This window comes from Engystomops pustulosus, chromosome 11, assembly GCF_040894005.1.
Source record: "Engystomops pustulosus chromosome 11, aEngPut4.maternal, whole genome shotgun sequence".
In the NCBI taxonomy this organism is placed as follows: Eukaryota; Metazoa; Chordata; class Amphibia; order Anura; family Leptodactylidae; genus Engystomops; species Engystomops pustulosus.
This window is the reverse complement of record NC_092421.1, coordinates 80,255,022-80,272,763: the sequence shown is the minus strand read 5'-3', so window position 1 is coordinate 80,272,763 and position 17,742 is coordinate 80,255,022. Positions and strand designations below refer to the sequence as shown.

Sequence of the window (17,742 nt, the reverse complement as noted above, 5' to 3'; positions counted from 1 at the left end):
ATCGGAGGGTCTACCATAAGTAACACCACCTATCTACATGTGTATGATCGGGGGGTCTACCATAAGTAACACCACCTATCTACATGTGTATGATCGGGGGGTCTACCATAAGTAACACCACCTATCTACATGTGTATGATCGGGGGGTCTACCATAAGTAACATCACCTATCTACATGTGTATGATCGGGGGGTCTACCATAAGTAACACCACCTATCTACATGTGTATGATCGGGGGGTCTACCATAAGTAACACCACCTATCTACATGTGTATGATCGGGGGGTCTACCATAAGTAACACCACCTATCTACATGTGTATGATCGGGGGGTCTACCATAAGTAACATCACCTATCTACATGTGTATGATCGGGGGGTCTACCATAAGTAACACCACCTATCTACATGTGTATGATCGGGGGGTCTACCATAAGTAACACCACCTATCTGCATGTGTATGATCGGGGGTCTACTGTAAGTAACACCACCTATCTACATATGTATGATCTGGGGTCTACTGTAAGTAACACCACCTATCTACATGTGTATGATCGGGGGGTCTACCATAAGTAACATCACCTATCTACATGTGTATGATCGGGGGGTCTACCATAAGTAACACCACCTATCTACATGTGTATGATCGGGGGGTCTACCATAAGTAACACCACCTATCTGCATGTGTATGATCGGGGGATCTACCATAAGTAACATCACCTATCTTCATGTGTATAATCGGGGGGTCTACCATAAGTAACACCACCTATCTACATGTGTATGATCGGGGGGTCTACCATAAGTAACACCACCTATCTACATGTGTATGATCGGGGGGTCTACCATAAGTAACACCACCTATCTACATGTGTATGATCGGGGGGTCTACCATAAGTAACACCACCTATCTACATGTGTATGATCGGGGGGTCTACCATAAGTAACATCACCTATCTACATGTGTATGATCGGGGGGTCTACCATAAGTAACACCACCTATCTACATGTGTATGATCGGGGGGTCTACCATAAGTAACACCACCTATCTACATGTGTATGATCGGGGGGTCTACCATAAGTAACACCACCTATCTGCATGTGTATGATCGGGGGTCTGCTGTAAGTAACACCACCTATCTACATATGTATGATCGGGGGTCTACTGTAAGTAACACCACCTATCTACATGTGTATGATCGGGGGGTCTACCATAAGTAACATCACCTATCTACATGTGTATGATCGGGGGGTCTACCATGAGTAACACCACCTATCTACATGTGTATGATCGGGGGGTCTACCATAAGTAACACCACCTATCTGCATGTGTATGATCGGGGGATCTACCATAAGTAACATCACCTATCTTCATGTGTATGATCGGGGAGTCAACCATAAGTAACACCACCTATCTACATGTGTATGATCGGGGGATCTACCATAAGTAACACCACCTATCTACATGTGTATGATCGGGGGTCTACCATAAGTAACACCACCTATCTACAGGTGTATGATCGGGGGGTCTACCATAAGTAACACCACCTATCTACATGTGTATGATCGGGGGTCTACCATAAGTAACATCACCTATCTACATGTGTATGATCAGGGGGTCTACCATAAGTAACACCACCTATCTACATGTGTATGATCGGGGGGTCTACCATAAGTAACACCACCTATCTACATGTGTATGATCGGGGGGTCTACCATAAGTAACATCACCTATCTACATGTGTATGATCGGGGGGGTCTACCATAAGTAACACCACCTATCTGCATGTGTATGATCGGGGGGTCTACCATAAGTAACACCACCTATCTACATGTGTATGATCGGGGGGTCTACCATAAGTAACACCACCTATCTACATGTGTATGATCGGGGGGGTCTACCATAAGTAACACCACCTATCTACATGTGTATGATCGGGGGTCTACTGTAAGTAACACCACCTATCTACATATGTATGATCGGGGGTCTACTGTAAGTAACACCACCTATCTACATGTGTATGATCGGGGGGTCTACCATAAGTAACATCACCTATCTACATGTGTATGATCGGGGGGTCTACCATAAGTAACACCACCTATCTACATTTGTATGATCGGGGGGTCTACCATAAGTAACACCACCTATCTGCATGTGTATGATCGGGGGATCTACCATAAGTAACATCACCTATCTTCATGTGTATGATCGGGGGGTCTACCATAAGTAACACCACCTATCTACATGTGTATGATCGGGGGATCTACCATAAGTAACACCACCTATCTACATGTGTATGATCGGGGGTCTACCATAAGTAACACCACCTATCTACAGGTGTATGATCGGGGGGTCTACCATAAGTAACACCACCTATCTACAGGTGTATGATCGGGGGGTCTACCAAAAGTAACACCACCTATCTACATGTGTATGATCGGGGGGTCTACCATAAGTAACACCACCTATCTACATGTGTATGATCGGGGGTCTACTGTAAGTAACACCACCTATCTACATGTGTATGATCGGGGGGTGTACTATAAGTAACACCACCTATCTACATGTGTATGATCGGGGGGTCTACCATAAGTAACACCACCTATCTACAGGTGTATGATCGGGGGATCTACCATAAGTAACACCACCTATCTACATGTGTATGATCGGGGGGTCTACCATAAGTAACATCACCTATCTACAGGTGTACCATAAGTAACACCACCTATCTACATGTCTATGATCGGGGGATCTACCATAAGTAACACCACCTATCTACATGTGTATGATCGGGGGATCTACCATAAGTAACACCACCTATCTACATGTGTATGATCGGGGGGGTCTACCATAAGTAACACCACCTATCTGCATGTGTATGATCGGGGGATCTACCATAAGTAACACCACCTATCTACATGTGTATGATCGGGGGATCTACCATAAGTAACACCACCTATCTACATGTGTATGATCGGGGGATCTACCATAAGTAACACCACCTATCTACAGGTGTATGATCGGGGGATCTACCATAAGTAACACCACCTATCTACAGGTGTATGATCGGGGGGGTCTACCATAAGTAACACCACCTATCTACAGGTGTATGATCGGGGGGGTCTACCATAAGTAACACCACCTATCTACAGGTGTATGATCGGGGGGTGTACTATAAGTAACACCACCTATCTACAGGTGTATGATTAGGGGGTCCACCATAAGTAACATCACCTATCTACATGTGTATGATTAGGGGGATCTACCATAAGTAACACCACCTATCTACAGGTGTATGATTAGGGGGTCTACCATAAGTAACACCACCTATCTACAGGTGTATGATCGGGGGGTCTACCATAAGTAACACCACCTATCTACATGTGTATGATCGGGGGTCTACTGTAAGTAACACCACCTATCTACATGTGTATGATCGGGGGGTCTACCATAAGTAACACCACCTATCAAAATGTGTATGATCGGGGGGGTCTACCATAAGTAACACCACCTATCTACAGGTGTATGATCGGGGGGTATACCATAAGTAACACCACCTATCTACATGTGTATAAACGGGGGGTCTACCATAAGTAACACCACCTATCTACAGGTGTATGATCGGGGGGTCTACCATAAGTAACACCACCTATCTACATGTGTATGATCGGGGGTCTACTGTAAGTTACACCACCTATCTACATGTGTATGATCGGGGGATCTACCATAAGTAACACCACCTATCTACATGTGTATGATCGGGGGATCTACCATAAGTAACACCACCTATCTACAGGTGTATGATCGGGGGATCTACCATAAGTAACACCACCTATCTACAGGTGTATGATCGGGGGGGTCTACCATAAGTAACACCACCTATCTACAGGTGTATGATCGGGGGGGTCTACCATAAGTAACACCACCTATCTACAGGTGTATGATCGGGGGGTGTACTATAAGTAACACCACCTATCTACAGGTGTATGATTAGGGGGTCCACCATAAGTAACATCACCTATCTACATGTGTATGATTAGGGGGATCTACCATAAGTAACACCACCTATCTACAGGTGTATGATTAGGGGGTCTACCATAAGTAACTCCACCTATCTACAGGTGTATGATCGGGGGGTATACCATAAGTAACACCACCTATCTACATGTGTATAAACGGGGGGTCTACCATAAGTAACACCACCTATCTACAGGTGTATGATCGGGGGGTCTACCATAAGTAACACCACCTATCTACATGTGTATGATCGGGGGTCTACTGTAAGTAACACCACCTATCTACATGTGTATGATCGGGGGATCTACCATAAGTAACACCACCTATCTACAGGTGTATGATCGGGGGTCTACTGTAAGTAACATCACCTATCTACATGTGTATGATCGGGGGGTCTACCATAAGTAACACCACCTATCCACAGGTGTATGATCGGGGGGTCTACCATAAGTAACACCACCTATCTACATGTGTATGATCGGGGGGTCTACCATAAGTAACACCACCTATCTACATGTCTATGATCGGGGGATCTACCATAAGTAACATCACCTATCTACATGTGTATGATCGGGGGGTCTACCATAAGTAACACCACCTATCTACATGTGTATGATCGGGGGGTCTACCATAAGTAACACCACCTATCTACAGGTGTATGATTAGGGGGTCTACCATAAGTAACTCCACCTATCTACAGGTGTATGATCGGGGGGTATACCATAAGTAACACCACCTATCTACATGTGTATAAACGGGGGGTCTACCATAAGTAACACCACCTATCTACAGGTGTATGATCGGGGGGTCTACCATAAGTAACACCACCTATCTACATGTGTATGATCGGGGGTCTACTGTAAGTAACACCACCTATCTACATGTGTATGATCGGGGGATCTACCATAAGTAACACCACCTATCTACAGGTGTATGATCGGGGGTCTACTGTAAGTAACATCACCTATCTACATGTGTATGATCGGGGGGTCTACCATAAGTAACACCACCTATCCACAGGTGTATGATCGGGGGGTCTACCATAAGTAACACCACCTATCTACATGTGTATGATCGGGGGGTCTACCATAAGTAACACCACCTATCTACATGTCTATGATCGGGGGATCTACCATAAGTAACATCACCTATCTACATGTGTATGATCGGGGGGTCTACCATAAGTAACACCACCTATCTACATGTGTATGATCGGGGGGTCTACCATAAGTAACACCACCTATCTACATGTGTATGATCGGGGGGTGTACTATAAGTAACACCACCTATCTACAGGTGTATGATCGGGGGGTCTACCATAAGTAACACCACCTATCTACATGTGTATGATCGGGGGATCTACCATAAGTAACACCACCTATCTACATGTGTATGATCGGGGGGTCTACCATAAGTAACACCACCTATCTACATGTGTATGATCGGGGGGTCTACCATAAGTAACACCACCTATCTACAGGTGTATGATCGGGGGGGTCTACCATAAGTAACACCACCTATCTACAGGTGTATGATCGGGGGGGTCTACCATAAGTAACACCACCTATCTACAGGTGTATGATCGGGGGGGTCTACCATAAGTAACACCACCTATCTACATGTGTATGATCAGGGGGTCCATTCATTCCCTCTGGCACTGATGGACAGGACTAGACCTCCATCAATGTGACCGCTCCCCCATTTGACTCCTATCATCCCTAATTGACTCGTCATCAGAATTGATCATGACCCCGCCCCCTTGTCTATAACGAAGGTTCAGGCTCATCAGGTTCATAGGACGAACTGATTCAATCAAAGAACTTACTAGGTTTTTGTCAATTTTTGTAAAACAAACCATTTTTGATCCTTAGTGGAAGATCCGCATCTTTTTTAGTAGGAATAATAAGAAGCCGCTTTGGTCTATTTTTTCTATATGTTTAATGAAAAGACAGAAAAATCCCCCCCCCCCTCCCCGTGGCCCCCATTAGTAGGTGACCACATCAGGTAGGTCTCAGCTGTGGCCATACATCTTGCCTAGGGGTAATGTTTTTGGATTATTTTGCTGGCCTCGAATTCTCAGTCGCGTTTTGACCTATTTTCTACGTCGCTCCGGATTTCCACCACTCGTAGCGTTCAGTCTTATATACGGTTTATTATATTCCGCTGCATGTTAGGAAGAATTTTTGTTACAATATTTGTTATGAATAAAGTTTGTTAAACATTCAATTGTGGGTTTCTTTATGTTAAAACATTTTGGAATGTGAGTTCGGTCTCTTTACAAAATTGTAACAATGAAGAAAACAAAATCCCCAATGTAAATGTAAATGACCATAATTGATATTCAACCCCATCAACAGGACGGATCTTTGTGCCGTATCTAGACATCCTTATTGTGGTGCATATAGACCCCATCTGCCCAAATTCGGCAAGTTTCCTCTTTTTAGCCACACCCACATGAGTAGTGTGACCCGCCCCCTTTTCGGGAATGGACACCGTATATACTTGGCACTTTGTAGGACGTCTCTGATTCCTGAAAGGAGATTTCTGAAAGATCAGGAGCTGGACTGGTATCATCATGGAAGTTATTGTCAGGCCCCTTCCACTTCAAGGGGTTGTACTAAATTTTATCAGTTTGTGATCCCCAATCCTTTAGATGCGGAACAGATTGTCGAGGGTCTGACCTTAACAAAAGATCACAAGAACGGACCCCGACCAATCAGGAGAAGGATCCTTGTCCTTTGGATACGGAATAACAATCAAACTTGCTACAACTCCTTTAAAGGGATTGGCCACTTTTGGATAAATCTCTTCCATTAGACACGTCTCTGCTTGCACCTGTGGATTTTCCTCTTGTGAGAGCTTCATCTTTTCCCTGTTCTCCCCGCGCTGCTCTCTGTATATACTCAGCTCCCTCTCACTGCTCCAGCCCTTCCTCATTGGGTCTCTCACACATTGCTCCCACTGACAGAGACAGGGATAGGGGAGGGAGAGGGGAGGGAGCAACTCTCCTGCTACAGCTCCTCCTATTCATCACTCCTCAGACATGTAAACATAGAAGCACGGAAAGTCTGCACACAACACAAAAGTAAGTATCAGGACTGCTGAATCACTTGATGAACATTTAGGAATTAGGCAGTAAAGGCACATGACCAACCCCTTTAAGCATGAACATCAAAGGCTTAAATTTGCACATTGTGGCAGATCTGCAATTTTAGGATCAGTGTATAAGAATCGCCACTATTTGCCAGCCTCTACCCTCCACAAAGACTGTTGAACAGGCACCTACAATATTGTACAACTTCTTGATCTTATTAGATACTGGGAAAGCTCAGAGTTACCATTGCTCAGGAAGATTAACAGAGGAACTATAAACTCTCTGCAGCCCCCTCTCCGCTTCATGTAATAGTAATGTATTAGTGAGTGGGCTCTCCATGCAATCTCACACCCACGCTGACATCTGTGTTAAGTGGCACATACTGCTTTGTAGAAGATAACTGCACCCTGGATGCTGCCCCCACCATGCAGCAGGTGTTGCTCCCTGAGGCAAGAGGCTCAACTCGCCGTATGGCTAATGCACCCCTGCATTTGGCGTTTCCTTATCCAAAAAAATTTGAAACTCTCTGCACTGCACTGTAGTTTTACTTATGTGAATGCAGTGAATACTTGCCGCCACCAGATGGCGCCACAATATTGCATTCATTCTCCTGTGGATGGTTCCTGCAAAAATCACATTAATTACATCTAAAGATCCATGAAGTTCACATCACGACAAGCAAAACCTACAATTTCCGATGCAAAACCTACAATTTCCGATGCTTTATTCAATAATTGAATTAAAAATGTAATTCTTTCAATAATATACAAGCCGAGAAAAAATGGTATAAGGGATGAATGGATGAAATTTATGAAACAGCCCCCTGTGTGTACAGAGTCAGATGGGGGGTCAGTATGTATAAACGTATCCGTACGTGGGGGGATAAATGTGCTGGATCATTTATCCGGGGATTGGAGCAGAACAGTGATTGGCAGCCGTGTCCGGTCTTCTGTACGGGGGGCACCAGCTGATCGCCACCTCCATGCGATTCCTCGTCAGTACAAGATCCACAGGAAAACGCGTAAAGGCGTCTACAGTTATAATGTAACCGGAAATGGAAACTCCATCGCATGATATTCCTGTAAAAAATCGCCACTGAAGCGCCAAGGAGCGGCTAAGTGCACCTTGTATTGTGATAGTTTTGCGCAGTTTTGTTCCACTGCTTGTTCTGGTTTCCGTCTCATTAAGTCTTCATTTCTGCACCTGAGAATGACCCCCGTGACCTCGCGCCCCAGGATTGTCTTAGTGGATGCTGCCGGTAGAGGAGCAGACGGAGACGCACATGCTCAGGGTGGAGCTTTCCGCTTCGTTCTCTGCGTCCCCCTCCACTGGCGCCTCGGCCTCATCCGTAGACTCCACGCTCAGCCGCGTCCCCAGATCCGGAGTCTTCTTTAGCCTGAAATAATATGAATTTTCCATAAAAATGGATAAATAGGAAATGACAAAACTGAAGAAAGTGTAAATGATATCATATCACAGAATATTTGTTCTTCAACTGTGAAGTATGTGATGTGTATTGGGAGGTGTCAAGGGATATGAGGATCAGACCGGTCCAGCAACAACATCTGCAATTCACTTCTAGGAAATCTCCCATCAGAATCCATCCGGATAAACCAAGGACATTACTCACAGATCCGGCACCGGGACTGTGGGAGCTTCTTATATTATGTTACATATGAGTGTATGTATGTGTGTGTGTGAGTGTATGTGCATGTATAGAAGTGTGTGCGTGTGTATGAATGTATGTGTGTGTGTATGTATAGAATTGCATGTGCATGAGTGTGTATGAGTGTATGTGTGTGTGTGTGTGTGTATGTATGAATGTATGTGTGTATGTATAGAAGTGCACGAGTGTGTATGAGTGTATGTGCGTGTATATGAGTTTATGTGCGTGTATATAGAAGTGTATGTGTATGTGCATGAGTGTATGTGCATGTGTGTATGAGTATGTGTATGAGTGTATGTATATATGTGCATGTGTATGGGTGCATGTATATATGTGTATGAGTGTATGTGTATGTATAGAAGTTTATACGCGTGTATGTGCATGAGTATATATGTGTATGTGCATGAGTGCATGTATATATGTGTATGAGTGTATGTGTATGTATATATGTGTATGGGTGCATGTATATATGTGTATGGGTGCATGTATATATGTGTATGGGTGCATGTATATATGTGTATGTATATATGTGCATGAGTGTATGTGTATGTATATATGTGTATGAGTGTATGTGTATGTATATATGTGTATGAGTGTATGTATAGAAGTGTATACGCATGTATATATGTGCATGAGTGTATGTGTATGTATATATGTGTATGAGTGTATGTGTATGTATATATGTGTATGAGTGTATGTATAGAAGTGTATACGCATGTATATATGTGCATGAGTGTATGTGTATGTATATATGTGTATGAGTGTATGTGCATGAGTATATATGTGTATGTGCATGAGTGCATGTATATATGTGTATGAGTGTATGTTTGTATTTGCATGTGTATCTATCGGAATAGATAACCCAATAGTGGTGCAGCCCATGCATCTATAGGATATGCTAAACAGATGTAATGCAGGCATGTGAGCAAAACAATAGACCAATACAAGGTCACAGGATTGTGGTCTGTCACCATAGAGAAACATTGTTCTGCATTGGAGCTGCAGACACAAAACGGTAATGTGTTTATTCTATAGAAAATACATTGGCTTCACATTATATGAAGATTTCCTGAAAACAATGGTTATGGAGCTGACGCCGCACCCTATAGCAGAGTAATTAGTGCGGCGAGGCTCCGCTTTACTCATAACCATATTAACATTTCATGCTCAGCAGCAGCAGGAAACGTGATCCGATTACAGGGAGACAATAATTCTATTACCGGCCCATTATAACGTAGCAGACAGCGCCAGATACTCATCACCTACACGCCGGAAGATTAAGTCATCAAATGGCTGAAAACATCCTGGCAGAACCTACTATAGGATTCTGATCCAAACCCACATGAATAGTAACGCATTTATTATGCAGCGTTTACAGAATATAAGAAATCTCCATCTCTGATATCGTAACATTCAATGCTAGTTGTTTCCCATCCACTAGGGGGAGCTCACTGCACCTTGTTTTGCATTATATGTATAAACTGTATGCACTAAGCTCTGGCGCTCCCCCTAGTGGTCGCAGGAGGAGGCCATAATGTTGTCATTCAGCTGCAATCAGATGCCACATACAGTGGCCGACAGCCGCACCATGTTGCAGGTAAAACATCTTGCAGCCATTGGCCATTGCAGATGAGCAGGTTTCGGCTCGTGTCATGCGAGGTCACCGTCAGGTAGAAGAAAAATACTGTCATTATATCAATTATATCGTCATTATATCGTCACAATATACTGGCCCAGTCCAGTCCTCGGGATCCAGATGAAGTTCTGACCACACAGTCCTCAGTACACCCCAGGATGGATGTGTAACCTTTATACATGTTATATGGTTGTATACATGATTGTAGCTCCTTCACCTGGAAGCATTTCCTCACACTGCTGTGTCCTGAACCCTACATTGAGCGGCTCCACATCTTCTCCTGCAGGTAATAGTTGTAACTGGTTTCCGGCTCAACTCAGAGCAAAGAGGAGGAGCTGTAGTACAGCTCAATCAGACAGCTAGGGGTACAGCAGTGTGAGGACAGAGCACAGCAGTGTGAGGACAAAGCACAGAGGGGGGATGACAGAGCACAGCAGGGTGAGGACAGAGCACAGCAGGGTGAGGACAGAGCACAGCAGGGTGAGGACAGAGCACAGCATGGGGAGGACAGAGCACAGCAGGGTGAGGACAGAGCACCGCAGTGTGAGGACAGAGCACCGCAGTGTGAGGACAGAGCACAGCAGGATGAGGACTAAGCACAGAGGAGGGATGACAGAGCACAGCAGGGTGAGGACAGAGCACAGCAGGGTGAGGACAGAGCACAGCAGGGTGAGGACAGAGCACAGCATGGGGAGGACAGAGCACAGCATGGGGAGGACAGAGCACAGCATGGGGAGGACAGAGCACAGCATGGTGAGGACAGAGCACTGCAGTGTGAGGACAGAGCACCGCAGTGTGAGGACAGAGCACCGCAGTGTGAGGACATAGCACCGCAGTGTGAGGACAGAGCACCGCAGGGGGATGACAGAGCACAGCAGGGTGAGGACAGAGCACCGCAGTGTGAGGACAGAGCACAGCATGGTGAGAACACACCCCTTGTGCACTTGGATAAGCTGCAGTATAAACTCATTTTTACCACTAATAAACCCCAATGGTCACACAGTATCCAAAGCCAATACCTAAAACTACAGAATCCCTTTAAATATAAATATATATAACTAAGGGAATACTTCTGTACTTACTTTTCACGGTTAAAAATGACAAATTCCTGTTGGATGGCGTCCAGGCACTCCTGCAGGTAGTCGTCCTGTGATACAGAAGGGTCTTAGTATAACAGTAATCGTACAGACGCTCATGCAGGGAACTATTTATCACTGCGCCTTTAAGTGCAGCCGCCATTATTGTGCCTCCAGCCCCGGGTAGGGGATTGCTGCAAACTACGAGCTGGTCATCGGGGGAAAGGATGAGGCTGTTTGGGCATCCAAGGACTGCGGCAGGTAGAGACCTGTAACTAGTTGTGTGCCATGTATATCATTTGGAGGTGCTGCATGTATGTATCATTTTGGAGAGAAAAACTGTTCTAGATGCTCATGGGAACCAATCAGAGCTCAGCTTTCATGTGAAAAAATGAAAGCTAAGCTCTCATTGGTTGCCGTTTTACTGCAAACATTTTGTTTGGATGTACTAAGCTTAGTTCTGGTGCTGTATTTAGGTACTTAGGTCTATTTTAACATTAGTGACAGAAGCCAAAACTGTCCGGTCCCACAAGCTGGGATATAATTGTCACCATCACCTACTCATTTAGGCTTCGCTGCTCTGTCCTTCCCTGTGTGCGCGGTGTTTCATGTGTCTCCCTATGGAGTGTGCATTCATATGAGGTCCTTATTGTGTAACTTACATGGGACTGCTGTCTCTCCCTCCATAGATAACAGGCAGTCCTGTGTAACATATGACACACGATTGTCTGCTTCTTATGGAGGGAGCAGCAGTCCCATGTAAGTAAAGAATATGCACACGGCGGGGGGGAATCCAGTCACTTGCATTGACCCCCCAGCACAGAGCGACTTACCGACTGGGAGCTGTCCTTACTGTTGTCCCTGGACTTGTTCTTGGCCAGTCTCTTCTTCTTCTTATGTAGCGGCCGGGATTCTAGAATCATCTCCTCAAGCTCAAACGTTGGATCACAATGTAACCGGCCTTTCTGTAGAGAAGAGAAGACGCTGAGGGGATCCGAACCAAGATGAAATGTGATGGACCCCGGACTAAATCTATGGAGTCTATTGTGTGTCTAACACAGAAAATCTCATGTGGACCCAGTCAGAACCAAGGACAAGGCTTAGATATCATCATAGAAGGTCATCGGACTGACCCTTACAATCATTGAAATGGGGGTCCTGAATATTAAGTTCCATATAAAGACAGTACAGGCTCTGAAGGGTGCAGGGTGTGAAGGGTGCAGGGTGTGAAGGGTGCAGGGTGTGAAGGGTGCAGAGTGTGAAGGGTGCAGGGTGTGAAGGGTGCCGAGTGTGAAGGGTGCCGAGTGTGAAGGGTGCCGGGTGTGAAGGGTGCCGGGTGTGAAGGGTGCCGAGTGTGAAGGGTGCCGGGTGTGAAGGGTGCCGGGTGTGAAGGGTGCCGGGTGTGAAGGGTGCAGGGTGTGAAGGGTGCCGAGTGTGAAGGGTGCCGAGTGTGAAGGGTGCCGAGTGTGAAGGGTGCCGGGTGTGAAGGGTGCCGGGTGTGAAGGGTGCCGGGTGTGAAGGGTGCCGGGTCTGAAGGGTGCCGGGTCTGAAGGTTGCAGAGTATGAAGGGCTCAGGCTCTGAAGGGCGCTGGGTCTGAAGGGTGCCGGGTCTGAAGGGCGCCGGGTCTGAAGGGCGCCGGGTCTGAAGGGCGCCGGGTCTGAAGGGCGCCGGGTCTGAAGGGTGCCGGGTCTGAAGGGTGCCGGGTCTGAAGGGTGCCGGGTCTGAAGGGTGCTGGGTCTGAAGGTTGCAGAGTATGAAGGGCTCAGGCTCTGAAGGGCGCTGGGTCTGACGGGTGCAGGATGAAGGCTCTGAAGGGTGCAGGGTCTGAAGGTGCGGTCCTGAGTCCAGTTTTATGGATCACATTGAGAATGTTCCATGATAATAATATAGATATAGATTTCTCCCATCACTATGATGATGATTACAATTATTAAATACAAAGAGCCCAGACTTGCATTGGGAACAAAACCTGGTTCCACTTTCTTCTCCAGTACGTCCTCCCAGACCACGTCGGATAGAGAGGCCGAGGTCCGGATGTCCAGGAGGCAGGAGCAGCGATGTTCCGGGTTCACTGTCAATAGCTAAAGGAAAAGCCAAATTTTAGGATAAGACAGTGAAGAACCTGAGCATCTAATGCCCCTAATATTACTAAAAGCACAACCCCCCCCCCCCCCCCGGGACACTCGTGTGACGAGAGGTGACAAGGACAAAGAGACAAAGAGTCAGGGTATTCACCACAGAATATCCACAGCAGGAACGTGTCCTGCAGGATCAGTGGTTTGTTTGTGGTCTGTAACCATGGAGACACATTGCTCTGCACTGGAGCTGTATACACTAAACGGTAAATTCTTATCTCAGAGCTGCTTCATGTCCCTTCTATATTAGATGCAGTAAAATGATGGATTATTCTGTGGACCCTACAAACACCAAACATCTTACATTATAGGGGTCTCCAAGACAGCGTCAACCCGGGCCAAAGCTTTTATGTGGTTCTGAAGCTCAGCTCTACTTAAAGGGATTTTCCCATGATAGAAAATTCTTATCACCCAGTGATGTTACACAATAAAGATCATTTTTAACCCCTTACTATACAATGTTACTCAGTGTTATTGGTGTTTTAGCTCCTATCACTCAGTGATGGCCGGTGTAATATTCCAGAGTGTGAGCGGGGACTCTCTGAGCAGACACTTCATGATTCCTCTGTGCTGTGAGCGGGGACTCTCTGAGCAGACACTTCATGATCCCTCTGTGCTGTGAGCGGGGACTCTCTGAGCAGACACTTCATGATCCCTCTGTGCTGTGAGCGGGGACTCTCTGAGCAGACACTTCATGATCCCTCTGTGCTGTGAGCGGGGACTCTCTGAGCAGACACTTCATGATCCCTCTGTGCTGTGAGCGGGCACTCTCTGAGCAGACACTTCATGATCCCTCTGTGCTGTGAGCGGGGACTCTCTGAGCAGACACTTCATGATCCCTCTGTGCTGTGAGTGGGGACTCTCTGAGCAGACACTTCATGATCCCTCTGTGCTGTGAGCGGGCACTCTCTGAGCAGACACTTCATGATCCCTCTGTGCTGTGAGCGGAGATTCTCTGAGCAGACACTTCATGATCCCTCTGTGCTGTGAGCGGGGACTCTCTGAGCAGACACTTCATGATCCCTCTGTGCTGTGAGCGGGGACTCTCTGAGCAGACACTTCATGATCCCTCTGTGCTGTGAGCGGGGACTCTCTGAGCAGACACTTCATGATCCCTCTGTGCTGTGAGCGGAGATTCTCTGAGCAGACACTTCATGATCCCTCTGTGCTGTGAGCGGAGATTCTCTGAGCAGACACTTCATGATCCCTCTGTGCTGTGAGCGGGAACTCTCTGAGCAGACACTTCATGATCCCTCTGTGCTGTGAGCGGGGACTCTCTGAGCAGACACTTCATGATCCCTCTGTGCTGTGAGCGGAGATTCTCTGAGCAGACACTTCATGATCCCTCTGTGCTGTGAGCGGGGACTCTCTGAGCAGACACTTCATGATCCCTCTGTGCTGTGAGCGGGGACTCTCTGAGCAGACACTTCATGATCCCTCTGTGCTGTGAGCAGAGATTCTCTGAGCAGACACTTCATGATCCCTCTGTGCTGTGAGCGGAGATTCTCTGAGCAGACACTTCATGATCCCTCTGTGCTGTGAGCGGGGACTCTCTGAGCAGACACTTCATGATCCCTCTGTGCTGTGAGCGGGGACTCTCTGAGCAGACACTTCATGATCCCTCTGTGCTGTGAGGGGGGACTCTCTGAGCAGACACTTCATGATCCCTCTGTGCTGTGAGCGGGGACTCTCTGAGCAGACACTTCATGTTCCCTCTGTGCTGTGAGTGGGGACTCTCTGAGCAGACACTTCATGATCCCTCTGTGCTGTGAGCGGGGACTCTCTGAGCAGACACTTCATGTTCCCTCTGTGCTGTGAGTGGGGACTCTCTGAGCAGACACTTCATGATCCCTCTGTGCTGTGAGCGGGGACTCTCTGAGCAGACACTTCATGATCCCTCTGTGCTGTGAGTGGGGACTCTCTGAGCAGACACTTCATGATTCCTCTGTGCTGTGAGTGGGGACTCTCTGAGCAGACACTTCATGATCCCTCTGTGCTGTGAGTGGGGACTCTCTGAGCAGACACTTCATGATCCCTCTGTGCTGTGAGTGGGGACTCTCTGAGCAGACACTTCATGATCCCTCTGTGCTGTGAGTGGGGACTCTCTGAGCAGACACTTCATGATCCCTCTGTGCTGTGAGTGGGGACACTCTGAGCAGACACTTCATGATCCCTCTTGTGCTGTGAGCGGGGACTCTCTGAGCAGACACTTCATGATCCCTCTGTGCTGTGAGCGGGCACTCTCTGAGCAGACACTTCATGATCCCTCTGTGCTGTGAGGGGGGACTCTCTGAGCAGACACTTCATGATTCCTCTGTGCTGTGAGTGGGGACACTCTGAGCAGACACTTCATGATCCCTCTTGTGCTGTGAGCGGGGACTCTCTGAGCAGACACTTCATGATCCCTCTGTGCTGTGAGCGGGGACTCTCTGAGCAGACACTTCATGATCCCTCTGTGCTGTGAGCGGGGACTCTCTGAGCAAACACTTCATGATCCCTCTGTGCTGTGAGCGGGGACTCTCTGAGCAGACACTTCATGATCCCTCTGTGCTGTGAGCGGGCACTCTCTGAGCAGACACTTCATGATCCCTCTGTGCTGTGAGGGGGGACTCTCTGAGCAGACACTTCATGATTCCTCTGTGCTGTGAGTGGGGACTCTCTGAGCAGACACTTCATGATCCCTCTGTGCTGTGAGTGGGGACTCTCTGAGCAGACACTTCATGATCCCTCTGTGCTGTGAGTGGGGACTCTTTTGAGCAGACACTTCATGATCCCTCTGTGCTGTGAGTGGGGACTCTCTGAGCAGACACTTCATGATCCCTCTGTGCTGTGAGTGGGGACACTCTGAGCAGACACTTCATGATCCCTCTTGTGCTGTGAGCGGGGACTCTCTGAGCAGACACTTCATGATCCCTCTGTGCTGTGAGTGGGCACTCTCTGAGCAGACACTTCATGATCCCTCTGTGCTGTGAGGGGGGACTCTCTGAGCAGACACTTCATGATTCCTCTGTGCTGTGAGTGGGGACACTCTGAGCAGACACTTCATGATCCCTCTTGTGCTGTGAGCGGGGACTCTCTGAGCAGACACTTCATGATCCCTCTGTGCTGTGAGCGGGGACTCTCTGAGCAGACACTTCATGATCCCTCTGTGCTGTGAGCGGGGACTCTCTGAGCAGACACTTCATGATCCCTCTGTGCTGTGAGTGGGGACTCTCTGAGCAGACACTTCATGATCCCTCTGTGCTATGAGATGCTGTGTGCTGACAATGTGCTTAGATTATCAGGGTCCAGGGTTTATCTACACTTTCATTTACCTTCTGACATTGTACTTGTATCTGACACATAGAAAGCGATGAGACAGATCAGAGATGAGAGATGATGAGATATTACACATAATGACACACTTAGCTCTGCTATATCTCAGCCATAACATACACAGCTCTGCGATATGTCTGATGATGATGAGATCAATGAGATGTATATTACACACGGAGACACATTTATCCAAATCAGTGCAGTCTGTACTATGTGCAGTGTCCTGTGTACTGTGTATTAAATGTACAGGCAGTTTCCATGTTCTTTCTAGTGAAAAGTCAGACAGAAAACTGGCGCAAACACTTATTAAATTTGGGCTAATAACACGCACTGCTACCTCACCTAATCAATAAAACACAGTCAGCACTGCTATGTCTTCCCTCCCCTGGGATCCAGAGGTTATGTTGTCTGTAGAGCAGCTGCTGCTGTGTCCTCTGCGGCTGAGAACAGTGTAGCAGCCGCTGAACCAGTAGGTACCAGTAGTGTCTGTAGCGCTCTCTGCCCCTCCCCCTGCAATGCAGAGGAATCCGTCCACCATAGTCACAACATCTACGGTCGTGTCCAAGGACAACCAAATTGTAATCAGACAGGTTGGACGTAGATCTGTGACATTCTGGATTTTTGTTAATAACAGTGAATTGGAGAACGTGATATTTTGTTATCCTGAATACATATAAGAATCTTGTCTTCATGAGAAAACCCCTTTAAAGGAAATTTATAATCAGAATCCATCTGGGAAACTTACTCATAGATCCAGGTAGAAGGGCTCCTGGGGGTGTTATCAGAACCCCTCTGTGCTGCAGATTC

At 47.0% G+C, this 17,742-nt stretch overlaps 1 protein-coding gene and 1 long non-coding RNA gene across 2 annotated transcripts in view; one reads left to right on the top strand and one right to left on the bottom strand.

The window, feature by feature from the left end:
* The first annotated feature begins 872 nt into the window (after positions 1–872).
* Positions 873–4,974, top strand: LOC140106524 (uncharacterized). The gene is made up of 3 exons (XR_011850798.1): positions 873–3,053; positions 3,148–3,837; positions 3,932–4,974. It is a non-coding gene; the product is annotated as an uncharacterized lncRNA (long non-coding RNA).
* Positions 4,975–6,673: 1,699 nt separating this feature from the next.
* Positions 6,674–17,742, bottom strand: part of STK32C (serine/threonine kinase 32C) — a 285,927-nt gene continuing 274,858 nt past the window's right edge. The window contains exons 9-12 of the mRNA XM_072131004.1: positions 13,441–13,566; positions 12,318–12,449; positions 11,491–11,555; positions 6,674–8,502 (exon numbers count right to left, since the gene is read on the bottom strand). Of these exons, the coding sequence (XP_071987105.1) occupies positions 8,349–8,502; positions 11,491–11,555; positions 12,318–12,449; positions 13,441–13,566 (477 nt within the window). The 3' untranslated portion in view covers positions 6,674–8,348. The remainder of the gene's footprint in view (positions 8,503–11,490; positions 11,556–12,317; positions 12,450–13,440; positions 13,567–17,742) is intronic.